The sequence below is a fragment of the Phocoena phocoena genome, chromosome 20, assembly GCF_963924675.1.
Source record: "Phocoena phocoena chromosome 20, mPhoPho1.1, whole genome shotgun sequence".
Lineage (NCBI taxonomy): Eukaryota > Metazoa > Chordata > Mammalia > Artiodactyla > Phocoenidae > Phocoena > Phocoena phocoena.
In genome coordinates, this window is record NC_089238.1 from 9,896,111 (window position 1) to 9,923,255 (window position 27,145).

The 27,145-nt window shown below is 62.2% G+C and overlaps 2 protein-coding genes across 2 annotated transcripts in view; one reads left to right on the top strand and one right to left on the bottom strand.

Annotated features, from left to right (window-relative positions):
* Nucleotides 1–821: 821 nt before the first annotated feature.
* NKPD1 (NTPase KAP family P-loop domain containing 1) lies at nucleotides 822–7,429 on the top strand. Its single transcript, XM_065898294.1, is given in 6 exon segments — nucleotides 822–921; nucleotides 1,818–1,871; nucleotides 1,874–2,231; nucleotides 3,267–3,271; nucleotides 4,235–4,366; nucleotides 5,622–7,429. Coding segments are annotated over 6 exon segments (2,457 nt in total).
* Nucleotides 7,430–11,014: 3,585 nt separating this feature from the next.
* Nucleotides 11,015–27,145, bottom strand: part of PPP1R37 (protein phosphatase 1 regulatory subunit 37) — a 41,977-nt gene continuing 25,846 nt past the window's right edge. Inside the window, exons 2-13 of the mRNA XM_065899157.1 lie at nucleotides 18,471–18,568; nucleotides 17,627–17,672; nucleotides 17,297–17,397; nucleotides 16,480–16,599; nucleotides 15,892–16,042; nucleotides 15,457–15,612; nucleotides 14,159–14,271; nucleotides 13,356–13,497; nucleotides 13,107–13,273; nucleotides 12,265–12,994; nucleotides 11,838–11,928; nucleotides 11,015–11,744 (exon numbers count right to left, since the gene is read on the bottom strand). Coding sequence (XP_065755229.1) covers nucleotides 11,846–11,928; nucleotides 12,265–12,994; nucleotides 13,107–13,273; nucleotides 13,356–13,497; nucleotides 14,159–14,271; nucleotides 15,457–15,612; nucleotides 15,892–16,042; nucleotides 16,480–16,599; nucleotides 17,297–17,397; nucleotides 17,627–17,672; nucleotides 18,471–18,568 — 1,907 coding nt within the window. The 3' untranslated portion in view covers nucleotides 11,015–11,744; nucleotides 11,838–11,845. The remainder of the gene's footprint in view (nucleotides 11,745–11,837; nucleotides 11,929–12,264; nucleotides 12,995–13,106; nucleotides 13,274–13,355; nucleotides 13,498–14,158; nucleotides 14,272–15,456; nucleotides 15,613–15,891; nucleotides 16,043–16,479; nucleotides 16,600–17,296; nucleotides 17,398–17,626; nucleotides 17,673–18,470; nucleotides 18,569–27,145) is intronic.

Here is a 27,145-nt window from a genome sequence, read left to right on the forward strand (position 1 = left end):
CGCGAGGCTGCCATCAGGTATGGGGGACCCCAGGCCGGGGGGATGAGGTGGGCAGGGGCCACGCGCCAGGCCCCCAACCCTCACCAACTCCAGCTCTCACCCCCGTTTCCTCTGCCCCTCGGGTTCTCCCGTGCCTGTCTCTAAACAGCCTCCTTCCCTCGCTTCCGCTCCTCACATTTTAAACCCAGTGCCCCCCCACCTCATCCCCAGTTCGCTCAGCCTCTCCCCAGACTGGACCACGCCGACTTCATCTGCTCCCCTAGAGTCCCCCTCCCTCCAACCCCTCATTAGGTCCCAAATGTCTCAGCCCTGACATTTCAGCCGCTCGCCTGCTCGGTGGCTCACTGCTCCCCGCCTCTCACCGCACTGGTTTCAAGTCCCTTCAAAGGGTGCCAGCCTCCACCACCCACAGCGCACCCGCCCAGTACCTAGCTGCCCCCTAATCTTACTCAGCCATCCCCTGGCTCCCAGCCCACGTCGGCTCAGCACCCGCACTGTCCCAGCCTCTTGGAAACTCCCAGCAGCTCCCGAACACCCAGGCCTTGGAAATCTCACCCACCCCAAACTACCCCCCAACACCCGCCAAGCGTTCTCATCCTCGCGCGCCTGGCTGTCCCGTCCCTCCATCCTGACCTCTCCCTGTTACTCTGAAGAGCACCCCCATGCCACCTGGGTAGCCCAGGACCCCAACATCAGGGACGAGGTCTCATCTATCGCAGGTCTCGGGGCCGTCCGGCGGGTGGGTTCTTGCTGCTGGCGCCCGAGGGGGCTGGGTACTGAGCCCGCCTCTCGTCCCCACCCCCAGCAGGCCCCCCGCCGCCATGAACCAGCACTACACCATCCACTTCACCAAGGGTGCCCTGCCCCCCCGGACCCCCACCAAGAGCTACTCCTCGGACAGGGAACTGGGGCACCAAAAAGGTAGGGGTTCAGTCTGGGCGGCCCTGGTCGCAAGAGAGACCTGAGTGGGGGCCTGCTGAGCGGATGGCCGAGCAGAACTTCAGGCCCCCGGAGGGAAAAGCCACCGGCACTCACCATGGAGGCATCTGCACGGGGGGCCGTGGGGACCGTAGGCCCTGGGAGGCCGGAGGTGGGAGCCTGGGCTGGGGATGCCAGCAGTGGGGGCCCATCTGGCCTGCCCCTGCCCCTAGCGTGGACAGAATTCCCTCCCCAAATCGCCAGGCCTGTGGGGACTGCCCCACAACCTGGGGGGAGCAGTGCGGTGGGCGGGAGGGGTCGGAGGGCAAGCCCGCAGCCCACACTGAGTGCGTATGAACGAGGAGGGGGTCCAGCTGCCCATGGTGACTGCAGTCGCCGTTGCTCCGGGCGATGAGGGGGCAGCTACTCCCGTCAGGGCTGATCCAGCCTCCTCGGGGCCTCCCAGGGCAGCCCCCTTCCTAGTCCCCACCCTGTCCCCCTCCACAGTCACGTCTCGTCACCCTGGCCTCCTGTGGACCAGCCAGGCCAGCTCCCAGTGGAGTCCTCTCCCCCCGCCCCCCCCACTTGGGGACACCCCAGGGACCGAAGAACTTGGGGTAGCAGAAACTCTGGGGGCATCATCCCCCCTCTAGCTCCTCACCTAGCTAAAGCCCAGGCCCCTGCACCTCTTCCCACCCCCCACCCCCTGCCCCAGCCATGGGAGAGCGCAGGGCATGGCCCCGCCTCGGCCCACAGCCCCTCCTCGTCTTCTGACTTCTCCTGGGCCTCAGCTGAGTGACGAGCCCCAGGCTTCCCCTGAAGACCTGACCTGGTTTCTGCCAGTGCCCCTCAGGGGTCAGGGACTCAGGCCCAGTCACCCCCCACTTCCTTCCTTCCAGGATGCTGTCACCAGTAGTACCATGACCCAGCGGCACCTCAAGCCTACAGGCCCTGTCGCCACCCCCCAGGCATGCTAGGCCACCATGGGGTGGCGATGGCTGTCGCCGGGGCCTCCAGCCCCCTGTTCTGCAGCGGCGATCCCAGCCCGCACTTCCCAGCCCCCCGTGGCAGCGGCTCTGCCCCGCTCACGGCACCCAGAAGGGGCCGCCTGCAACCACTACCGCCCCCATGCAACTAGCCAGCACCCCCCAGCCGGCCCCCACACGCACCCCCTCACCCGCCGCGGCACGCACCACAGCCAGCAGCGGCCCAGCCCTGCCCTCTGCAGCCAGCACCCTCCTGGAGCCCAGGAGGCCCACAGACACCTGGCACCTGCCTGACCCCGTAAACCGTAGCTCCTTCACCTCCTACAGGTCCAGAGCTCACCCAGCCTTCCCTTGCCGGGGCCTCTGTCCCTGCCACTTCGCCTCCCACCTAGGCCTGGGGCCTGCCCTCCTCAGCCCTCACTCTGGTTCCTGTCTGGGACGGCGCTCATCCCTGACACTGGGCCTCTGGGCAGCCGCTGCTCCTTCACCCGTTGGGATCCAAGGCTTCCAGGCCAGGCCTGTCCGTGCTGCCTCCATCCCGGGCGGGCCAGGGGCCCGGGCCGCAGCGTGTGACACCCTTGCTCTGCTTCCTCTCTTCCCAGCCCTCCTGACTTGGGGCAGCGGGGGATGAGCGCCAGCTTGCTCTGGTGCTGGGGAGTGGAGCTGCAGCAAGAGGTAGGAGTGGCCCGAGGGACGGAGAGAGCAGCACAGCCACGGGAGGGATCCACCCCCCCCCCCCCCCCCGCTCATTCATTCATTCACTCTGTGACCAGGTACTGGTCGCCTACAGGGGCGCCAGGCTCTGTTCCGGGGGTGTCACAGGAAGCAGGGCAGACAGAGATCTCTGCCCTCATGGAGCTCACGTTCTATAGGCGGTGGGGGGAGGCGGGTACAGGAAAAAAGATAAATAGGGAAGTTCAAAAGTGTGTCACCGGGTGACAACCATGTTGGGGGGGAAGAATAAAGCAGGGAGAGGAAATGGGGTTTGCAAATTAAACAAGGGCATCAGGCGAGGCCCCATCAAGTCTGCATTTAAGCAAAGATGGGGCAGTTCTCTCGCGTAAATAGCAACAGGACCAGCAGGTGCAGACTCTGAGGTGGCCTGTTCACGGGGCAACATGGAGGGACATGAGGCTGGATCAGGGGAGGTGAGGACGAGGGTCAGACGGGCTCCGAGAGGGTGGAAGGTGGCCTCGTGGACGCGGTGAGGGCTCAGCCTTCTCCCCCTGGGGAGGTGGGAGCCACAAGGGCCCAGAGCTGACTCGGGATGTGACCTGAGAGTTGACCGTGGGAGGAAGGGCGGAAAGCAGGAGTCCCGGCGAGAGGTGCCGGCAACCCGACCAGGGAGGTGGCAGTTTCCAGGTCTGGTTTGGGAGCAGAGCACAGCTGAGTGGGGACTCGGCTCCAGGTCAGGCACGACCCCGTCGCTATAGCCTCGGGGCCTCGATGTCCATTTCACACACAAGTCAGCAGAGGCTCCGCGAGGTGAGGTCAGCCATTGACCAGGCAGAGCAGGCTCAGGTCCTCCCCAGCTGCCACCTCAGCTGACCTTGGCCCGAGTCTGCCTCCTGCCCTCCCAGCTGTGCCTCCAGGCCCAGTGCTGGCCCCCAGCGAGGGATGGATGCTGCAGCCCACGAGGCCTCTATGAAAGTGGGCGTGTCATCCCCACCACACACCGTGAGGCTGGCCTGGCCTCCCCCGCTGCCCTGCCGCCAACTGAGCGCTACCTTTCTGGTGCCCTGACTACAGGTCCAACACGCCTCCCAGAGGCATCACTCTGCCTGGGTCACGCGGGGAAATGTGGCGGGGCCAGGACCAGAAGACGCGTCTGCCTGGGGCTCAGGGCGGAACTAGTGACTTGTGGGGCACAGGGGGTGGACAGGCAGCCGAGGAGCCTGCCCACGCTTGAGTCAGGCTAGCAGAGCGAAAGGAACAGACTCGGCGGAACTTTTGAGCGCGTACAGCGGTATCTGAGGGCCCGGGAGTCTCAAGAAAAGCCTGTGGGATTTCCCCAGGGGAACCATGATCCTGGTGACCGGGGGCCAGGGCAGCCAAGTTCCCACACACCTCTGGGTCTGGCCTCCCCGGCCTTTGCCTGGTGGATCCGGGGCCTAGAAGGGCACATCTGGTCCTGAAGGAGGGGGCCGCCTGCGGCCACAGAAACCCTCTGTCGGAGGGTTTGACCCGAGTCATGGCTGGGAGTCAGGGAGGAGGGGTGCCGGTGCCGGTGCCGGGGAGGGGCTGAGGGCGAGCGCTCCGGAGGGTAGGCGGGGAGCGGGGTGGTGCCCAGCCAGCATCACTGACTCAGTTTCCCCACCCCCGGGCCCCAGACATCCTGACGGAGGATGACATCTACTGCAGCTGCCTGGCCAAGACTCTCTGCCACGTGCCTGTCCCTGTGACCGTGGGCTTCTACGCCCCCTTTGGCTGCCGCCTGCACATGATGTTGGACAAGATCATGGGTGAGGATTAAGGGAAACGGAACACTTGGTCCCTGCCCCGCCCCAGGCTTCCCTAAGACCTGCTCACCCCCGAGGCCAGTCCGCCAGATGCCCCTAAATCAGCATTATCCAGGTCCCTCCCTATGCCTCTGCCCCCCTCCCCCGCCAAATCCACCGCAAGGAGTCTTTCCAAAATACACATCTAGCCCGGTCCTTCCCCTGCTCAAAAGCCTTCCACGGCTCCCAGCACCCTAGGGAGAAAGCCCAGGTTCCTCGCTTGGCTCCTGCCAAGTCCCTCCAGGCCTCTGTGCTCCTCGGACCTACCTCTTCTCCTCAGCCCTGGCCGAGGGCCTGGCGCCCACAAGACCCCTGACAGATAACGTTAATTGAAGACATGAGCTGAAACTTAGCCTGGTTCAAACGCTGCTGGAGCTCAGACCCCAGCCCCAATCACGGCCAGAGAAGCCGGAGGTGACTCACCTCCGTGTGCCCAGCCCTGGTGAGCACCTATCAAACAAGCCCATGTCCTGCTCCTGTGTTGTCACAGAGCAACAAACAAGGTCCTGGAGGGAGAAAAGATTCGGCTCTAAGGTAAAGGGAAACAGAGCTTCTATTCTGCGCTGACTCCGACTCACTCCCGCTGGCTCACTCACTACCCTCACAGCAGGCAGGTCATGCCCCCGATCCCTCACGATCCATCCTCCAGACACTCCCCCCGGCACTTCCTCAGCACCCAAGGGACACAGGGTGGCCCAAACAACCAGGGCCCTGCCCTTCCTGGGCTCACAGGCCAGCGTGAGAGACAGACCTGTCCCCAGACAGGGATGACCCAGAGAGGGCAGGACTGCAGCAGGGGAGCCCAGGGTCACCTGACCCAGCTTGGGGATCAGGGAAGGCTTCCTGGAAGAAGTGATAACTGAGCCGAGAGCTGGAGGAGAGGCAGTAAGCCAGGAAAACTGGACCAAGGGTGTACACTTGCTGCCCAGCATTTCTCTTCCTCAGCACCTGGCATGCATTCTTTCATCTCTTAGAGCCCTCCCTGCCCCCACCGGTCCTCTCTCCTCTGGGGGCTCTACTTCTGCCCTCCCCTGACCCCCCCAATTCCCCCTCAGACCCTTTCCTGTTCAAGCCTGGCTCCAGGCCTCTCCTTCTGCACTTCTGCACCTGCCCAGCACTTGGAGACGGGCCCTGGCTCCCCGTCTAACATCCAGGCCCTGGCCTGGCCTAAGCCGGGTCTAGACGCTCACACCTTCCCCCGCGCCCTCGGTCCCGGCAGCGCTGATGCAGCAGGAGGCGACCCAGAGGGAGGCCGAGGAGCTGCGGCACGTGCAGTGGCAGCTGAGGCCCATACGGGGCTGGGGCTTCTCGAAGCTGCTGTGGTACCTGGTGTTCCTGCAGCCCGTCATCACCGAGTTGCATCTGCGGCGCAAGAACGTCAAGTTCCTCTTCATCCGTTTCAGCGCCTGGCAGTACGCCGGCAGTGACAAGCTGTGGGCCGGCCTGGTGGCCACGCTGTGCGAGGGCATCCGCCAGCAATACGGCGCACTGCCCTTCAGCTTGTACTCGGTGCTGGGCAAGAAGGCGGCCACGAGGCCGGGCTACCGCCACCACGAGTGGCACTGCCGGGGCCACGTGTGCCTGGCACTGCTGGCGCTGCTGGTGGCGCTCAGCCTGGGCATGAGCCTGCTCTACATGTCGATGGGCTCCCACGTACTGGACCACAGCAACATGTTCCGGGCATTCGGCGGCGCGGCCACCACGCTTTCGGGCTCCGGGCTGCTCATGGCCATGTACTCGGTGGGCAAGCACCTGTTCGTGAGCCAGCGCAAGAAAATTGAGCGGCTGGTGTCGCAGGAAAGGTTCAGCAACCATCTGGGATTCATGTGCCAGGTGAAGAAGGAGGTGGGGCTGCTCACCGACTTCCTGTGCTTCCTGGAGATCTACCAGCGGCGCCGGCTGCGCGTCGTGCTCGAGATCACAGGGCTGGACACGTGCTACCCGGAGCGCGTGGTGGGCGTGCTCAACGCCATCAACACGCTGCTGTCCGACAGCCACGCGCCCTTCATCTTCATCCTGGTGGTGGACCCCAGCATCCTGGCCGCGTGCCTCGAGAGCGCCGGCTCCATGAAGGGCACGGCCGACAACGGTTACCTCTTCCTCAACCGCACCGTCACGCTACCCTTCTCCGTGCCCATCATGGGCCGCCGCACCAAACTGCAGTTCCTGCACGACGCGGTGCGAAGCCGCGACGACCTGCTCTATCGCGAGATGACGCTCAACGTGAGGTCGCGGGGCGGGGCCGGGGGCGGGGCGGTGACCGGGGGCGAGGCGGGGGCGGGGGGCGGAGACGTCGCGCCGCTCCTGGAGATAGAGGGGCCGGCCCGGGCCGAGAGCGCGCAAAGCCTCCTGGAAGTAAAGGCGGCGCGCAGCATCCAGGAGGCGCTCTGCTGCCTGCACGACGAGTGCGACTGCCTCATCGATTACGTGCCCGACAACGTGGTGTCCATGCGGCGCATCGTCAACACCGTGCCCATTACCGTGCGCCTGCTGCAACAGCAGCAGGGGGACTTTGAGGGCCTCTCGCCGCGCCAGGCCGTGGCTTGGGTCGTGCTCGCCAACCAGTGGCCGTGCCGTCTCAGCTGGGCCCTGCAGTGCCTGGAGGACCAGCAGCAGGCGGGGAGCGCGCCCGAAGCCTGCGCGCCCCTCTGGGACGTGTTCTGCGACCACAGCCTCGAGCTGCACACCATGACCGCGACGCTGCAGAAGGTGCTCGACCTGGACGGCGACCCCGAGCTTTTCCGGCGCTTCCTGGGCGCTGACTTCCCCTTCACCGTGGCCGAGGCGCAGAGCCTCTTGCGCTGTACCGTTAACCTGGACCACTCCATACGCCACCGCATGGGCCTCATCCGGGCCGTCAGCACGCTCAAGACGCCCCGCTCGCCCAAGTCCCCTGCCCGCAAAGACCCGCACGCCGCCAGCGGAGCCAACCACGCCCCCGGGGCGGCCTGGGCAGGCCAGGCTCCTGCGCGTGTCTGCGAAGCCCACCAACCCCAGGACGGGGGCAAGTCCAGACCCGTGGCCTGAGTGCCCTTCACTTGGGGTCAGTCTAGCCCAGGTGGGCCTTGAATGGAAGACCTTGGGCGCAGCAGAGGGCAACACTTCCTTCTGCCCAGATGAGGGTGTAGGGGGCCTAAGTGGGTCCAAGTCCCAGGGTCCAGTGTCCGGAATGAGGCCTGTGGTGGCCACATTCCCCAGGTGAATCTGTGAGCCAGAGAGAACTGTTGGCAGTAGCCACCAGGAGTGGGGCAGTGTATCAGTGACAGCATCTGAGAGCCCGGGCAGAAGGACCCATGAGGAACTCGGGGTTCAAGTGCAATAAATGAAGATGTGAAAACCCCAGATTGGTCTTCATGCCCCAGTCTCCCCAGCTCAGTGAGGACTGGCCACCAGGCCTGCCCTGTTCTGCCAAGCCCATTTCATCCCCAGGGAGTCAGGCAGCCTCAGCTGGCAGCCTGCTCCCTGGCATCCCAGAGGCGGGAGTGGCTGTGGGGGAAGCGGGCGAGGCTGCGGAGGCAGGGGAGACGAAGGACAGAGGGATGCGCCCAGCTGACTCAGTGGAGCGCACCCAGGCCTCAGGGGATCCAGGCCCTTGTCCCCACATCCGAGCCTGCCCCTCTGTGGGCGGGGCAGGAGCTGGCATTTCTGAGGGTGGTGTCCCCAGTGACCTCAGCGGGCTGCTCCACTCTTGGGGTGGCTCCTCCCCTGGCATAATGGGTTAATTAGGCCTCGACAGCACCCCAGCGCCGCCTCCACCAGACGAGTAATTGTCCAGGGGGGTACCTGCCTTACGGGTCACTCCACGGCCACCCAAGGAGCCCCTCGATGAGGACAGGTAAGTTGAGGAGCATATGAAGCCCTGGCAGTCCTGGCATGGCTGAGCTAGTGGCACCACCCTGGGCGTGCTGAGAGATGTTTTCCAACAGCAGAGGGAGAGCCTGCCCAAGAATGAAGCCACCACAGAGATGCACGGGTCCTCATGACGCTGTCAGACCGACGTCTCTGTAGACGTGCCACTGGAGACAACGTACCCCGCTTCCCGCAGCTCCCTCAGCCAACTTGACTTGGGCTTCTGTTTCTTACCACCCAGAGTCCAGGCCGGAAACAAACTGGCCCCAGCAGTGTTGGGCTGTTGGGGAGGCAGGACTAACCCTTAGATTTGGCTGGAGGTCAGGAGCAGGACTGAGGACACCCCCCGGGCCCCAGGAGGAAGCTGTGCCCCGTTACATGATGCCGAGCAGTGGTCAGACTGGTGCCCGATTTATCTTAGACTCTGACCGTGTGCCTGCCAAAGCTAGAGCTCTGGGGGACAAAGAAACAAAAAAGAACAAAACAGTATGTCAGAGGGGCTGGGTGTGGCCAAGATGGCTCCCTGTCCCCCGGCATTCATGGGCCCCTATAGTGTGGGGCTTTTGCTGGGGACTTGCACCTAGAAGGGAGTGGAAGTGACGTGTGTCCGTTTCCCATTGAAGCAACGAGTTAAGAGGCAGGTTTGCCTTCTCCACTCTCCTCCCCCACCTGCCTGCTGGATGCAGGGTCTCCTGAGGCCCTAGGGGATGGCAGAGCCACCAGAGGGCGCGGGGGCCTGGCTTCAGGAGTCACTTCGTGGAGAGAAGGTGCCCGTCACACCCAGAACACCCACGTGCAGGAAAACAAACATGTCCCATGTTAGGGCATCGAGATCTAAGATGTGGTACAGTGTCTAGCTTGGGCGATACTTGGACGGCTGAAGGCAAAGGTAAGAAAATACTCGGCCAAAGGGATCTAACTCCATGATCCAAGACCCCTAAAAGGTCGGAAAATCAGAGCATTGCAGAATTGGTCTATTAGTCTCCTGGGGCTGCTGTAACAAAGTTCCACAAACTGGGCAGCTTGGAACAACAGAAATTTATTTTCTCACAGCTCTGGAAGTCAGAAGTCCAAAATCAAGGAGCGGTCAGGGCCACACGCCCGTGGAAACCTAGAAGGGAACCCTTTCTTGCCTCTTCCAGCTTCCGGTGCTTTGCTGACGTCTTTGGCGTCCTTGGCTTGGGGTTGCATCATAAAGCCCTCCATCCTCCCAAGGTCTTCTGTGTTCTCACATCTTTCCTTTGAGCATATCTGTTCCGTCACTGTCTCCAAATTTCCCCTTTTCATATTGGACTGGGGTACTCTATAACCTCATTTTTAACTTGATTACCTCGATAAAGACACTATTTCCAAAGAAAAGTCCCATCCTGCAGTACTGAGGATTAGGACTTCACGTATCTTTGGTGGGTGGGGAGGTGGGCACAATTCAACCCTGAACGAACAGTGGAAAAGGCCGAATTCCTCACCACAAGCTAAAGTGAAGGGCGGGGACAAGGCTGGGAACAGGACGCCAGGCCCTCCCAGGCACCACAGGACGGGGAGGCACCCTCCCCGCCCCTCCCTTCAGCCATCTGTCGATCACCTGGCCTGCAGGTGGAGGCAGAGAGCAAAGGGGATGGGCGAGCAACCAACACCGCTGTCAGGGCCAAAAGCCCCCACCTGGGTCGATCCCTGAGCAATGGCTAGATGCGACCAAAGGCCTACTGAGATTCTTAGGGGCCTGTACTGACAGACCCCAACCTGGCAAAGGACTGCGGTTTCTCAGCATCTTGAAGCAAACCTCGCACTCCCCAATGTCCCCAGGAAGACTTGGGCAGGAGGCAGGGCACCCTGGAGGGGCTCATTCCACACCCACCTCACACCCGGGCACAGCTGCGCCAGCCGGAGGATGACACTGTGCGGGTGTCTCCCTGGCTGCCAGCGGGGCGGGTGCCACTGGCTGACGTGGGTGGCTTCCCCCAGCCCCTCGCCCAGATGAGAGGGAGCCCCAAACGTGGCTGCCTTAAGGAGCGGTCAGGACACCGGAGCTGTCGGTGACTGAAGAGCAAACAGAAAGTGGCCTAAACAGGAAAGGTGTTCATCCCAGACACCCAGGCAGCTGCGGTAGAAGATTCCGGCGTTTGTGCTGGAACCAAACGGGCTCCCAATCAGCAACGCTGTGGTTCTCATAACCTTTCCACCGCGTCTCTACCCACCCCGGGCCGGCCTCCCACGCAGGAGAGGAGTGGGCACAAAGGCCTGCCCCTTAAGTGGTTCTCGCCTTTTCTGAAGGATGAAACTCAGATTTCCCAGAAATGCCCAAGAGCCCGCTGGGCACACCTCGGCGCCTGCAGGCGACCGGCCAGGCTCCGGGGCAGAGTGCCCTCCTGCCTGAACATCTAGGGCCGCCGGCGACGGGCTGGTGTCTGTCCTCCTTGGGCCACAGGCGACTGGGCAGAGGAATGACCTCTGGACCCGCGTGCCAGGTCCACCACCCTGAGAAGCTGGACCTGAAGCTGGAAGGTATCTGGGGGCTGTTCCCTCTGAAGAGAGGGAAGTGGAAGTGGGATCATACACGAGATGGCCAGCTGCGTCAGACACGGGAGTGTGGGTGCGCGCACCAAGAAGGGGCCTGCCTGTCCCGCCTCTCCTGTGGGGCTCATCCTCACACGCCCCAGCAGATGTTCTGCAGCCACGACCCACCTGGCCCCTGCCCTCCCCGTCTCTGTGCCAGAACCCCCGCAGGGGGAGCCCAGGATCAGCACAAGCAGAGAGCAGGCCAGTGGGGAACCCAGCTCTGGTTTATTAGAAAAGGTGTGAGCAGACCTGCACCGACAGGAGCAGCCCTCCCCCCCCGCCCCCCACCCCGCACCCGCGCCTCCCCCACCCTGGGCTGTAGTGCCTCTCAGGGCACAGCCTCGAGTGGCCCGGACAGCAGGGTCTCCAAGCCCTGGCTGCTCCCCACCCCAGCTCCCTGATAGATTTATTGCACTTAAGAAAAAGAAAGCTCTGATCCTCTGATCTCCCCCACCCACCCCAGCCCAGGCCCTCACCCTGCCTGGGGCTGCTCTACAAATTCCAACCACCACCATCACTCACCTCCCCTCCCAAGCCATGCCTCCTGCCTGGTCCTGTGCCTGGGGCCACCAGGGGATCATCCCGCCACCACCTAGGACTCCTGACCTCTACGGGGGGCAAGCCTGGCCAAATGGAGCCCTGGGGAAAGGTGCCCGGCCCTGTAGCCGGTATCCACTCCTCCCCCGCGTCCTCCTCCCATCCACCCCCAGCCCAGTCTTCGAGTGTCAGACACATAAATAGAAGTGCTTAAGTCAGGGTGGGGAGGGCCACTCCCTGTAGCTCCTGCACCCCGTGTAGTGTTGCTGTGGGGGGCAGGGGTCCCCAGGAAGGCCCCCCACCCCCTGGGGCCCCAGGCCTCAGGAAGGCTGGGGGTGAGGGTGAGCAGATTCTCATGGCTCTGGCCTCAGCTCTTCAAAGACGGACCGGAAGAAGGGAACTTAGGGAGAAGAGATCGCAGGGGGGCGCCTGTCAGAGTCAGGCGCTCCGTCACTGGCTCCCCAGCTCCCGGGGCCCCAGGCCCTCACCGCACCTCAGGTGTCACAGTGTCTCCTGCCCAGATTCCTGACTGGCCTCCAGAAGCAGGTCCTCGAGCTCCTTCTCGTTCTTGGAGCAGCTCAGCTCTGCGCGAGAAGAAGGGTGGGCGGCCTCCAGTCAGGCGGGTGGGCTGGGGTGTACCAGCCCTGCCTGAGCTAGAGCCGCAGGGGAGCACAGGCCCAGGTACCAATGAGACCATCAGACTCAGAGTCAACAGAACTTGCGTGCCCTGCCCCCAAGGAGCTCCCCGGGATCCGAGGGAAGTTAAGGCGGGGACTGAGGATCGAGCCCCACTTGTCCCTGCCCCTTCAAGGGCCATTTTAAAGAGGGGGAAACCGAGGCACACCAACAAGCAGGTGCTTGGCTGGGGTCACACACAGCACACAGGGGCCCCAGTCACCTGGCCCCAGAGGTCCTCTCACCGTGTTCCAGGCCACAGCTGCCCACCTTGGCCTCGGGCCCTGGGGGCGGCTCCGGGGGCAGTGCGAGAGCGAACTCGGGCTTCAGGCCGTTGGGCAGCGGTGGCCCTGACTGGGGCGGCTCGGGCTGAGGCTGAGACGACCCTGGGTCCCGAGTGCTGACGGCCTCAGCTGGCGTCCAGGCAGGTGAGGTGGGCAGGAAGGATACGGCAGGTGGGGATGGAGGACGAGGAGGGGCAGGTGGGGAAGGAGAGGCGGGTGGCACAGGAGGCTCTGCCCTCTCGGGTGGACTCTCCACCCGGGTCACCACAAACACTTTGTGGCCCCGGCCCGGGCTGGACACGGAAATGCGCTGCTCGGTGGGGGAGGAGGGGCAGCCTGGGGGGCTCCTGTCCCCAGGGCCCAGGGAGTCCGTGGGGGGCACCAGGGCGGGGCAGGGGGCCTCAGCCCTGTCCCCATCCTCCTCCTCCCCATCCTCCCCCTCAGAGTCTGAGTCTGAGTCCGAGTCCGGCCCGGCGCCGGGGCCGGGGCCCCCGTTCTCCTGCGCCTCGGTGGCAGGCTCCTCCGCGGGCGCGCCGGCGTCTGGCTGGGGCTCGGAGACGGCGATCTCGGCCATGGAGGCCGACGGCTGCAGGCACTGCCCCTGCTCCTCCCGCGCCAGCGCGAAGTTGCGCCTGCAGCCGTTCTGGATCTCAGCGAGCAGCGCCTTCTGCGTCTCGATGAAGCTCTTCACCTGTGGGCAGAGCGGGCCTGGCTCGGGCTCTGGGTGGCCCGCCCCCAGCGGGTCCTGGGGCCGCCCCAGGCCAGCCAGCCCCCCACCCGCCCGCGGGGAAGAGCGCGCTCACCGCCTCCTTCTTGGGTTCGCGGTCAAGGTCCAGGCGCAGGAGAGAGTGGTTCACCTTGAGGGCCAACGACAGCGCCATGAGCCCGCCCGTCTTGATCTCGTTCTCCCGAAGGTCCAGTCTCAGGAGGCGGGGGCTCTCGGCGATGAACTCCGCCACCGCCACCGCGCCTGGGAGGGGGACCGCAGGGGCTGGCCACGGGCCCACACCCGGCTGGCCGGCCCGCCCCCCGCGCCCGGCCCCGCGCCCTACCCTCGCACGTGAGCTTGGTGGAGGCCAGGCCGAGACGCAGCACACTGCGGTTGCCGATGAGGCCGTTCTTGAGGCTGCGCACGCCCTCGTTCCCAATGGGGTTGTGGCCCAGGTTCAGCGTCTCCAGGCTGCGTGTGTGCGGCTGGAGGGAGCGGCGCACGAGAGCCAGGAAAGGCCGGGGAGGCCAGTCAGGAACGAGGCAAACGCACACGCTCTCTCCTCGGCAGGGCCCCCCAGTCCGAACACCGGCACGTTCCCGCTTCGGGCCGAAGCCCTCGTGTACTCAGGAGTCTCCCAAGAGCCAGCTGCCCCGTCCACTCCGCAGCCCTCCGAGCGTCCAGCCAGGCCCCTGTCCCCACAGCCCGGGCCCAGCCTCTGCCCTCGCCAGCATCCCAAGGACTCTGGGCACAGGCCTGACCGTGGATAATTCTCAACCTGGGTCCGAGTCTCTGTACCCTGTGGGCTGACTTTAAATACCACATCACAAAAAGATTTAAGACTTCCTGATGGCTTCCAGAAATGCTAACTTTCTATGCAAAACATTTTCACCTCGTACAAAGCGTTGTACCAGGCTATGGTGCTGGATGCAGAAAGACAACGAAAGAAGGGCTACTTTCCTCAAGGGAAAGAGGGTGCAGAAGCTGAAGCAAAGACCAAACAGGGCTGGAGGAAGACAGCAGGTTCCTGAACTGGCAGGACGAGCAAGACGGGGAGCCGCGACAGCCGGAAGATGATGAGAGCCGGGGGTGGGAGAGGTGCTGGACCGGACCGCGCTGCCCCCCTCCCCTCTCCGGCCGACTCACCAGCGTCATGCCCAGAAAGGCCATGCCCGTGTGCGTGAGCTGGTTGTTCCACAGCACCAGGGTCGCCAGCCCCTTCCTCTGCTCCTTCAGGCCCTCGCAGATGTAGGCCAGACCTGGGGAGGCCCGTGGGCAAGTCCTGTCTGTGGCCGGGGAATCTCCCCGGGGGACACTGGTCCAGGAGCCACCCCACCAGCACTCAGAAGCCCCTGCCCCAGCCTGCCCGGCCCCACAGGCTCTGGCCCTGACACCTCCTGCTACTGCCCGCCCTGCCTTGGGCCTGGCACACACAGCTCCCCGACTCCTGGGCCGGGAGCGTTCCTCCTCTGGACACCCGGATGAAGGCCTCCGCCATCTGTTTCAGATCTCTGCTCAAAGCTCCCCCTCTCATGGGACAATCCCGGTCAGCCTAACCTCAGCAGACAGCTCAGCCCGCCATCACCGCTTTACTTTTCTCCAGAGCACATTTCACCATCCGACAGACTCAGCAGTCCATTAAGGTATCTTGGCTTTGTCTCTCCTGAGGGCAGAGACCCCTGCCGCACTCACGGCTGTGAACCCCGAGCCGACAGGCCCCGCGCGTGAGAGGTGCTCAGTACACGTGGTGTCCGGGCCCAGCTGCCCCAGGGGAGGGCACTGGCCTCACTGTCCCACTCTGCACCCCCTCCCGCAGCCCTGTCTTCACACTGAGGCCAGGGGACTCTGCTCGACGGTGAACAGGGACGAAATCAAATTCCTCCCGCTGGCAAGGCCTTGCTGACTACTCCGTCTTCGCTTCTCACTCACCTCCTGGCTCACCAGGGCTCTTCCCCCCACCCAGATATCTAATATCGAAGCTCTTTCCCACCTCAGGACCTTTGCACTTGCTATTCCCTCTGCCTGGATTCTCTGCCTAGGCTTTTAAAACGGCTGGTTCCACCGCAGCCTCCTCATTACTGCCCAGAGGCCCCTTCCTGCACACCTTAAACAGCTTTCGGTTGACCCTTTATCCCAACATCCTTGTTTCCTCCAGGGCACTTTCCCCAGATTGAATTATTTCAAATATCTGCTCAATACCCCACCTCATCCTGAAGGAAGAGCTGAGCTGTTCCCTCCTCCAGGATTCCTCCCTGATCCCCAGACTGGGTCAGACACCTGCCCTGGGCTCCCACGGCCCAGCCCAGTCTGAGGCGTCACCACGAGGGCAGGGCTGGGACTATCTCGGCCACTACTGTGCTTCTAGTGCCACGAGCACCCGGCTGGGCACACAGTGGGTGCTGGGCGACCGGAGTTGGGTGGGGGCGCGCGGACCTCACACACACCTGAGTCCAGTACATGGTTGTTACGGAGGTCCAGGATCTGCAGGGAGCAGTTGAACTTAAGCAGGTTGCCCAGCTGGGCCGAGTCCTGCAGGCCATTGAGCTTGTTGTCGGCCAGGTACAGCTCCCGCAGAGTCATGTTCATCTTCAGGGCCGTGGCTGGGGGAGAAGGGGAGGGTACTGCGACTGGCCGGGCCCAGGGGACCCGGCCAACAGCCCGAGCCCACCAGCACACCGCCCCGGGGCTCACCGAGCAGCGTGAGGGGCCGCCCACCAGCACACCGCCCCGGGGCTCACCGAGCAGCGTGAGGGGCCGCCCAGCAGCACACCGCCCCGGGGCTCACCGAGCAGCATGAGGGGCCGCCCACCAGCACACCGCCCCGGGGCTCACCGAGCAGCATGAGGGGCCGCCCACCAGCACACCGCCCCGGGGCTCACCGAGCAGCATGAGGGGCCGCCCTGAAAGGCTGGCATTCTCCAGGTGTAGCACCGCCAGGCTGCTGCGGATACGCAGGGCACGCGCCACGAAGGGCGCCGCCTGGTCCAGCAGGGGCGTGTTGCGGGCGTCCAGGTACTGCAGGCAGCTTGTCTGCGTGGCAGGTGTGGGGCTGGGTCAGGCCGGCCCCGGCCCTCCCCACTCCGGGGGACCTCCCGCCCCACGTCCCAGTATCCCCGTGAGCAGCAGGGCCGCCTGGTTTTATGGCTGGGGACACTGGCTGGTGAGGGAAGGCCAGCCTGGGGCCGCGGGGGTGAGCGAGGCAGTGCTGGCGACAGCTGAGCTCGCTGACTCCCGTGTGGCAGAGACGCCCCGTATGTGAGTGAAACGGGAATGGTGACCACAGCCGCCTCCAAGGGACACGTTACAGGCAAGTGGAGGAGGAGGGGAGACGCCTGAAGGGAGAGAAGGGGCCAGGGTGGGGCTGCAGCAGGGTGCCTCTTGGCACTGCTTCCTCACTGGCCTGCAGGCTGGGGCCCAGGCCCTACAGGTTGGGGGCCCTGGAGAGGGAATGGGTAGGGGGCACCCACCTTGCGCATCATGTGGGCGGCGGCCTGCCAGCCCCGGGTGCCGATGTGCTTGTTGAAGGAGATGTTGAGGTGGGTGGCCGACTCATAGTACTCGATCATGTCGAAGAGGGCTGAGGCACCCTGGGCAGAGACAGCGGGGCTCAGCCTCAGGGTGCAGCTGCCCGGGGAAGCCAGGAGGTAGGGGCTGAGTGACTGGGGGCGGGAGAGCCCTGATGCTGCTCTGGCACCTCTGGGTTCCAGCAACCAACCCTTCCCCTGTCCTGCTGCAGCCGGTCTGCTTCCTCTTACTCGCCCCCCAGAGCGGTCTAAGTGATGTGCTACGTGACCAGGACAGGCCTCTGCCGCCCCTGGGCCTCAGGTCTCCGGGTGCCCTCCCCCGGGCTCCTGGTGGCCTCCGGACCTGGGGAGGCGAGGACACCTGGGCATAAACAGGGGGGCTGCTTTCAGAATGTTTCTTAAACTCTCTCCCCTGCAGGCACTGTGATTCTCAGCGGGCGGTGGGGGGGGGGCACGCGTTCCTGGAAAGGCTCCTTCCTGGTGGTCATACACCCCTCCGGCTTGGCTCCCCAGGTCTCTCCCTTGCTTACAAAGCCCCTGCCTTTGGGGTGGGTCTGTGAGACCCTTCTCTGGGCCTCACACACAGTCCAACATCCCCCGCTCACTCTGGCCACAGTGGACATCTCCCCAGTCTTGTCCCTCAAGAGGCCCCGCCCAGCCTTGGTCCAAGGGGGTTCCCTCCTCCTGCCATGCCCTCCCCCCAAACCTCTAAGAGGCAGGCAGCTCAGGGAGTGGGTATGGGCAGTGGCAGGCTGCTCACATCTTCGTCCAGGTTCGTCTGCTCCAGATCCACGACCTTGAACTGCAGCCTCTTGAAGACCTCTTCCAGGGCCTCGCAGGTCTTGTAGTCGAGCTTCTCACCTGGGACGATATGGAGCGCCGTGTGCGTGCACATCTACGAGTCCCCTTGTGCGTGTACACTTGCGTGTGGGTTGAGGGGCTGGGTGGAGACACGGGCTCCGGGCCAGGCGGGGGAGGAAAAGTCCTTTGCCCCTCCCCACGGCTCGCAGCACCTGCCTCACCTCAGGAAGGGCGCCCACACCTCCCTGCCCGCTACCCAAGGGCCCCCCGGCCCCGTCCAGACACACACCTTTCAGGTCCAGACAGTCGATACGGTGCCCGAGGTCCGTGAACTCCTGGGAAAGCAGAGTGGATGGTGGTTAAGGCAGGAGGACACCTGCAGGCGCCAGGCTGGACCTCCCTGAGAGTGGGGCAGCCGGGGCTCTGAAACAAGCAACCTTGGAACATTCTGGAATGAGCCATCCAGAGGGAAGGCACTGAGGCAGTGCTTTACCAGCACGACCAGGCTGGACAGGTGGCAGGAAAGGCACCTGTGAGAGACGGCTGGGGGCGAGCAGGCCAGGCGTACAGCAACACCCTAGTCATATAAAAACGGAACCTGCCCTCGCGTCTGTGTACCTCTACATAGTGACTCGTTCTCTATTTATAAAGGCACAGAAAGTCCAGGGGACGAAAACCCCGAGCTGTCACCAGCGGGAACTCCTGGGGCACGGGACGTGGGCAAGAAGTGAGAAACAGGTTTTGCTTTTTATATCTGTAGTATTTTAACTTTTTTTTCAAGTCAGAGAATATACATTACTTTTGTCATTCAGACTTTTAAATTTTGTATACGTGGCTTTTCCCCTGGGGAAGAGAATTGCTTTGGGGAGTGGAAGATTCTTGACAAGTAATTTCCTACTTCACATAATTCTGTACTGCTTAAATATTCAGGAAGAGCCCGATTACTTTCACAGTTGAAAAGAGGATTTCCAGAGACATATTTACAGTCCCCTGGCTGGCCGACCAGGCTCGGGGTGGGGGGAGTGCTCTGTATACCCTCTCTTGCCCGGAGGGCGCTGGGGGGCGGGGTGAGGGCAGCTTCACCCCAGGCACTGCCCCCCAGTACCCGCCACGCCCCCAGCACGCGGCATTACCTGGAGCTGCCTGAGGAGCTTGGGAATCTGCCTGCAGCTTAGCTTCTGGCAGGCCTGCTTGTAGGCACCAAGGACCTCATCCACGGTCACGTTCTGGGCTGCAGGCAGAGAGGACCCAGGCCTGTGACTTTCCACACCCTGGGCCTCTTTCCCCCACTCCCGCCCACTGGCCTGTGCTATCCCCGCTCCCCCTCAACCTCCATGATAAACCTTCCTTCCAGGAACCCACGGAGCTCAGTCCTGCCTTGAGGTGCCTCGCTGTGACTGCTGCTCTGGGGAGGTGTCCCCGGATGGCCCCAAACCAAGCCAGCGCCACCCTCCCCAACTCCCCAAGGCTCCCCAAACACCTTCACGTGAACATCACACAACTACTATCATGCCATTTTTCTATGCGTGAGCTGTCTGCCCCTCTAGACTGCGAGTCCCCGAAGGGCAGGGCTGGGGCTGTCTTGGTCACCACTGTGTCCCCAACACCATCCAGCACAGGGCCAGGCCCAGAGCAGGTGTTTTGATCTGTGCGGGGGTTTTTTTGAATGAGAGAATGAAACTTCGACCTTATAAGGAAGTGGAGCTCAGAAACGTGACGCACCTTGCCCAAGGCCACACAGCTGCTAAGCGGTGGAGCCAGAACTCAGCTCTTAACTGAGATGCCACGTGGCTTCTCAGACTCCCCGCTCCCTCAACAGCGAAATATTCCTGGACGGTACTCAGGACGGGGCTTCCTGGCCCAGGGATATGGCAGCCGTCAGAGTCCCTGACACGGCCCTGGTGCCCCATGGTTACAGGCAGTGGCTCCCAAAATGAACAAGAGGATGCAGCCCAAACCCAACAAATGCACAGCCCTGTCCTCGGGAAGCTCAGGGCCTGTCACCACGTGGAAGGTAAGGCTGGCCTTTGTCTGCACAGATTTGCCTTTTTTGGACATTTCACAAAAATGGTGGTAAACAGTATGTGACCTCTGGTGGCCAGCTTCTTTCTGGAACATAACAATTTTGAGTTTCGGTCCCTTTGTAGTGCTACGTAGTAACTGTCAGATGTATGCATTTTGTTTATCCATTCGCCAGGTGAAAAGATATCTGAATTCTTTTCAGTTTTTGGCTATAAGAGCTTGGATTTTGTGCTGGGGCAACCAGGAGGGCAGGAAGAAAAGGCTCTGAGCAGGGGAGGGACAGGGTCAGGCCTGGGAGCAGAAAGCTCTCAGGGCCAGCCGAGCAGCAGATGGGCCAGTGGGAGCCCCTGCTGAGCTTCTGGGCAAGCATCTCTGAGAGGATGCTCCCTCCGGCCACTGCTCTGGCCGGGGGCCGTATGCCCCGACCTCATCGAGTAGCACCCTGTCTTCCAGGGAAGGAAAGCTGCCTCCCTGGGGTCAGGCAGCTGGTAAAAGGCAGAGTCAAATATTTGCTCTAGAACTCTCTCCACTGTGTTGGGTGGGGCTGCTGGAAGAAAGAAGCCGACAGAGGCCCCAGGCTTCCCAGAGGTCAGGCCCGGTCCTCTGCCCCTCTCTTCCTCCTTGGGTGGAAGCAGGCGGGGTGCGGCCTGGGTGAAGCTATAGGTGATCAGCAGCCTTCCCCAGTGTCAGCTGCCCCCCTGCAGGCCTAGCAAGGGAGCTCTCTCTGACGTGCAATCGTGTGCCTGGTGGCTCCCAGCTCTTGGGGGCGGGCGGGGGGACAGGAGCTGGCCTGCAGCTGCCTCAGGGAGTCCAGCCAAGCAGGGGCCACTGACCCCCAGGGGGTCCATGAACTTGAGTGGGGAAAAACTGCCTTTTTATTTGCACTAACTGAACTGAAACGAAATTCAGCATTTCCTTCTTACTAACACAGCACAAAAAAGAAATATTGTTTAGCAGACCCTGGGACTCTGTCCTCAATAGAAATGGCAGGTGTTTTCACATCACATAACAGTTTCTGTAGACTGAATGCTCATCACTGCTTCGGAAGTCATTCGAGTTGCTGCTACATCCTGTTATTTCAGGTGTCAACAGGGAACAGCATAATTACTAGATCACGATCTTTTAAATATTTAATAAACTGTATTTTAACTGATATCCTTTGTAATCCTACTTTTTGCCTTTAAAAATCATCACTCCAAGAAAGGGTACACAGGTTTTATCAGATGGCCCAAGAGACACACTCCCTTCAGTAAAGGCCCCCAGGCCAAGGTGGGGTTTCCTGCTCATGTCAGATGGGGATGAAGTAGGGTACTGGGTACACGTGGGGTTGTCACTAGCAGTCCTCGGTGTCCTAGACCAGGGGTCCCCAACTCCCGGGCCACGGAACGCTACCGTTCCACGGCCTGTTTAGGAACCGGGCCAGCGAGTGAAGCTTCATGTGCTGTTCCCCGTCACCCGCATCACCGCCTGCACCATAACCCCCACCCGCTCCACCTCCGGTCCGTGGAAAAAGTGTCTTCCACGAAACCAGTCCCTGGTGCCAAAAAGGTTGGGGACCGCTGTCCTAGACAGTCTACAGGGAATAAGAGCCCTAAGCAATCTCTCAAACTGCAGTTGGTCCTTTAGGTGTTCAGCTCTGACATCCCTTCCTCCAGGAAGCCCTCCCTGACCGCCTAGGACTTTCAGCTCCTGAAGTCCCCTGGGATCCTGCCCAGTGGGTCGGTCTTTGTTCTGACGAGCCTCCTGGTGAGTTCAAGGCCCAGGGTCTCTGGCCTTGCCACCTCCATACCAGCCACAGGTACCATCCAGCCACCCCTTCAGCCAGGTGCCCATGGGGTTTGGATGCAGGCACAGCCTCACACAAGGTCACAGCCAGGGTTCGGGGCGGCTGCATCTGCCCACTCCTGTACAGCAGGGGAAGCTGAGAGCAGGGGGTAGGAAAGATGGACATACTCAAGAGACATGGGGGTCCGAGGCCCAGAGCAACTGGAGACAAGCATGACAAGTGCATCTTGTCACCTTCCTCTGATGCTGAGACACGTGTTCAAGGTGGGGACAGCACTGGGGAAAGACACTAAAGGAACAGAAGCGGGGGTTCAGTCGGTGCACTGTGGCGTGGGCTTGGCAGCCTGCAGGCACCCCAACCCTGCCTCGATTTCCCCAACAGCATGACGAGCACGTCCCCAGGCCTGGCCCGTCACCAGTGGGCACACGCGGGTGTCAGGTGGGTCAGGAAGAACCTCGCAGTAATCATTACGTATGTGTGTGTTTCATTCATATACTAAGAAAAAAGAACTATCACATCAAAATCATCATTTGGAAATGAATGAGATGAAACATATTCAGATTTTTTAAATGAACCAATTAAAAAAAAATGGTAAGGAAACGGCAGTACAGGTGGTTCGGAGAAATAACGTGGAGCATCGAGACAGCACTTCCACTGTGCCAGGTGCCACCCAAGCACTTTATAAGCTGGCAGGGCTGGCCCAGGCCGGCTGGCTCAGCCCCGGCCGCCACACACTTGTTCATTTGTGATGCTGTGACGAAATCATCAAGACCTCTACCTCAGGTCATCCGCCCTCGACTTGTCCAGCCTTAAGCGAACCGCACAGGCTGCGGCGAGTCAATGGGCCGCTTTCCCAGGCCGCGGTGGCTCCGAAGCATGGGGCCCGGGCCTCCAGGCTGCAGCTCGGCACCCACAGACATGCACGTGTGCCCGGTCTACCCCGAGGATTCAGCGTGCGGGCGGTGAGCTGGGGAGGAGGAGGGCCGCCCATGCGGTGTGCTGGCTGGACACTAGGGGTGGGCCGGGCTGGGAGGCCCGAGTCGGAGCTCTGGGGCCAGGTTCCGGAGGGCGGGGCTGCAAAGTGGTGAGGGCCCCGCTCCAGCCCGAAGTCAGGGGGCTTGGATCCTGGCTCCTCCCTCCAGTGCTCTGCGAGCTCAACCTCGGGAAGGCCCTCCCCGGGCAGCATCTCACGCTGCCCACCGGAGACGGGGCATCTCGTAGCACAGTTGAGAGCACGGGCTCCGGAGCCAGAGCGCCTGGGGCCGAATCCTGGCTCCCAACTTAAACTCCGTGACTCTGAGCAAAGCGATTTGACCTGGTGCCTCAATCACCTTACCCTGAAAACGGGGCTGAGTGTGAGTCCTCCCAGGGTAAGTGTGGTGACTGAGTTATTTTAGCACAAGTCCATCCCGCAGACCAGGGCTTAGCACACGCCCGTGAGTGCTCACCAAAGGCTGGCCCTCACTGTCGTGCTGTGTCCCCCACTGGAAGGCAGGGACCCAGAACAGACTTGCTAAAGCACCTGTCCAGCGACGGAATGGTTGGCGAGACCAGGAGGACACGTGGGCGTGCGAGGGTGACACGTACGTGAGTGTGTGTTCCCTCAGCTCCCAAGGCCACGGCTCCGAAGGTCCGACTCATGCAGGGACTGGCTTAAGCGGCTGTCAGAGAGAGGGGCGGTGACGTGAGGGGCACCCAGCCCCGTGTGCCGGGGATGAGATGTGCCGAGGTCCCGGCTTTGAATAAGAGGACCTGCATTCCAATCCTTGTCCTGGTGAGACCGTGATAAACATTCTCAACAACCTCTTTCCCTCTCTGAAAGGGACATCTGTAGGGTCTCAGGAGATAAGGGACGTGAGGGCACCCGCCAAGTAGCTGCCCAGTGCGGGGCCTGACTCAGCAGGAGACAGAGCTAGAGAAAAAGACGACGATGGTGGTGGCCGTGGTCACCACTTCCAGGTATCGGGCACTTACTCCGTGTAAAGACACCACTCCGAGCACTTTCTACGCACAGTTTCATTCAGCCAGCTGCGCGATGCTACGAAACTGGCAGCTATATCTCCATTTCGTAATAAAGGGAATCAAGTGCAGAGAGGGCAAGCCGTCTGTCCAAGGTCACGGAGCCAGGAGCGGCAGTACTGGAACGCACACCCAGACCTGTCTTGCTCTGTAACTGGAACACGGCTTCATTCTCACATTACCTTGACAGGCCTGAGCGGGAGGCAGGGGCCGGGGCCAAGACGAAGGTTTGAGCCCTGGGGAGGGACGCTGCTGTGTACAGCGGGCACCAGTCTCCCAGGAAGAGGCTGTGGGGCAAGCGGAGACTGCTCCCCCTCCCACCTGCCCTCACAAAGGGACAGACAGAAACCCGAGGCCAGGCATCAGGTGACAGGCAGAAAAGTCTGTCTCTCCTTTGCACACAGGTGCAAAGGCACCCACAAGATGCAAGGACAGGTTGGGCACCAGGGGGCGATGACTCAGGCCACCCCTGCCAGCCTGGAGCTGGTACTCATTCAAGTGGGAGTCAAAAACCAGGAAGCAACAGTGGGGGGTGGGGACGGAGTGGGGACAAGGGGGTAGGGGGCCAACTCTCACTGCTGGGGCTTCAACAGCTAGTTGGAGACACGCATGAGACAGATACAAATACAGCGGTGGGCAGTGGCCCCTGGGAGGGGAAGTGTGACAGGGTGGGAACAGGCTTGGCAGGATCCGGGGCACCAGGAGGCCAGCATGGCAGGAGGCGGAGGCGGGAGGCGACGGGGACACGGCCTCAGGAAGGACTTTGCTCTCAGCGTGAGACAGGGGCCACCGGGGCTGGTGCAGAGCAGCGCCAAGGAACTACGTGAGGTCTAGGGAGGATTGAATCTGTAGGAGACCAGGGTTGGGGAGGGGGAGCCCACTGGATCCCCTAGCAGGGAGGCCGCCAGGACTGGGCACACCAGAGGTGACGAGCGAGGCTGAAGCTACTGGGCGGCCCAGAGCCAGGCCTGGGTTCTAACCCCCTCCATTAGCTAACCGCAGGTGGCCTTCACTCCCCAGGGCCTGGCCACTGCATCAGCAGAGCCCACCCTGGGAGGCTACCTGTCACGCCCTTCCTACCCCAAGAGGGAAGGGCACCATCGCCGTCACCCCACCTGACAGTGGAAACTGAGAGTCTCGTGGCAAGTGGGCGACCAGGCCCACGTGGACCCCAGGACCCCGGCTCTCGAGGCTCTTTCCTGCAGGACTCCCCAGGCTCTTGTGCTCCCACGACTCGACGTGTGTGGAACACAGTCCTGCCCTACCCAGGCCGCTTGGGTTCACACCTTCAGGGGGGACCAGGCCAGTGCTGAAAAGGCACATGGGAGCTGGGAGCTAAAGCCTACACCCCCAGCAGTCCCCCAGGCAGACGGCGCGTCAGGCGTACAACCCGCCCCTGTGGTGAGGCTGCCCTGGCCTGTGAAAGCACCAACCGGCCCGCTTCGCCTCCTGCTTCCCTGGGTAGACGGGCACTGGTCCCACCACCTCCCTCATGACGCCATCCCAGGACCCCAGGGGGGCACGTCCATGTTACCTCCACTCCCCACTGTCCTCCCAAAGCCCCTGTCACAGTGACTGACCCGTGTAGGGCCAGCCACAGCCCCTCCCAGGGCCTGTGCTGGAACTATCGGGAAATAAGAGCTCTCTGCCCGCAGGGGTCGCTGAGGTCGCCTCCCACTTCTGGAGCTGCTGGCAGCCACCCTGGCATCCACCAAGAGGAGAGAACCTCCCGAGAACAAAGCCGACTCACAGGAAAGGTGACCTCAGAGGTGAAGAGAGACAGAGTCCCGACGGACGACGACGTCTGAGACCCTGGATCCAGCAAGGCCTGAAGTGAAACTATTCAAGGCTCCTCAGGTCCGTAAGCCAATAAATACCCCCTTTCGGCTTCAGCCCCTTGGAGTTAGGCTTCTAATCCAGGATGCCAACTTAGATACCATCTTGCTATTCATTGGTAAATATTGCCCGAGGCCGACTGCATGCCAAGCTCTGCGCTGGCACTAGGAGGACAGGGAGGCTCTGACCGGGTGCCCTGCCCTTCAGGGCTTCTCATCTGCGGAGGGGGGTATGCAGACGACCCAGGGAGGCCCTCGAAGGGTGCTGTGAGGGCTCCGGACTGAGCTAGGAGCCTTGTCCGTGAACGGGACCCTCCCCCCACCACCGGGCACTGTGCTCTAGCCTCACCCCACTCTTCCCTTTCCTCCCAGTGCAGGCCCAGTGCTTCATCACACCTCATTCTCTCCCTCCTCCTATGCATCACACTCTCATTTCAACCCTCGGCTCAAGGGTCCCCTTCTCTAGGGAGCCCTCCATGACCCCCCAGCTGGTCAGGCTCCCTCCTCTGGGCTCCCCCATCTCAGCCCTGCCCACACTGAACTGTCACTGTCTAAGGGACCAGTCTGTCTCCCCCGACTGGACTGGGAGCCCCAGGGTTGTGGTCCATGCGTGTCCCCAACATTGCCCAGAACAGGGCCAGGCACAGAGAGGGCACCAAGATAGGGCGAAGGAGTGACAGACAGATGGAGGAGCTCTCATCTGGCCAGTGTCCCGGGCCTCAAAGGTACACTGAGCCCTCTTGACATTGCAGGGCAAGGGGTGGGCGTGGGGGCCTGCTCCACGTGCAGAAGACCAAGGAAGCCCGGAGAAAGGCGAGAGGGACGCCAAGGCCCAGACCCGGCCAGAAACTACTCATTCTGTGAGGCAGGCTCTCAAATTCAGAGCGCTCCCGGTATAGAAAGGTGCAAGGTGCTCGTTATTGCACCCCAATTCCCTACCAGGCATCCTGCCAGGCACCCTGTGGCTGGATCTTTAATCCTCATCAGAGCACCGCAGAGCAGTGATACCCCGAGCGCACTACCTATCAATGCACAGAGGAAACCTCTGGGGATGCTAACTGGTCTCCTAGGGTCATGCAGCTGGGAAGGGGTGGGGTGTCAAAGCCAGGACTGTTCCTGTCTGACGCTGGTGCCCTGCGGTCCTCAGGCCCCTCAGCTTCAGGCTGGACACAGGGGTCTGGTGGGCGGCAGAAACGCAGCCTTCTCTAACAGAAGGACAGGGAGGTTGCCAGAGGGATCCGTCTTTCTCTTTGTGGTTTCTGGGGCCTGGAGAGCCAGTCCTGCCCTGAGCAGGGACGCCCTCCGGGGTTTCCCCACAGCGCCTGCTGAGACCGGGTCTCCATAGGACATCCACAGGTACCGGTGGCTTCAGGTGAGAAGTGCAGGTGTGGGACAGCCTTCTCCCCTCCCCCAAAGTCCCCTAGTAAGCAGCCACCAATTCCCCCACATGCTGGCCCTATCCCAGAGCCCCCGTGTGGACAAGGAGACAAACCCAGAAGCATTCGCAAGGCAGCATCACCAGCCATGAGAGGGAGTGAGGAGGGATCACGGAGGCATGGAGGACAGGCCGGCTGGGATCTGCTGGGAAGAGAGCATCTGGAAACGTCTCCCAGAGAAGGTCTTGAAGAGTGAGACAGCAAAGGGGGAAAGGCACCCTGGGCAGAGGGAGCTTTGTGGACAAAGCACAGAAGCAGAGACTGCACTGTGTGTCTGGGTGGTGAGCTGCAGGACTGGGAGGGTCCAGGGTATGTGAGAGGACGGGGTAAGCAAGGAGGCTGGGGGAGGCCACCCATGGAGGCCTTAGCCGCTGAGCATGGACTGGGGGTGTCTTCCTAGAGGTGCGAGGGCAGACCCGGCTCAGGGGCTACAGTAGTCAAGGTCCCCACCCGATCTTCATCAGTGACAGAGCCACCTGGATATAAGGCCTCAGGGCCTTTGCACCTGCTGCGCCTCTGCTCAGAGCACTCTTCTACCTTATATCCTCATGGTTTCCTCTCCCTCCCTGCCTGCAGGTCTCTGCTCCAACGCTGCCTCCTCGGAGGCCTTCCTCGACCACCCTACAGAAAACAGCCCCCTTTGTCCTCGCCCATCCCTGTACCCGGCTTCATTCTGTGTGGCACTTCTCACGACCCAACATAAAGCTTTA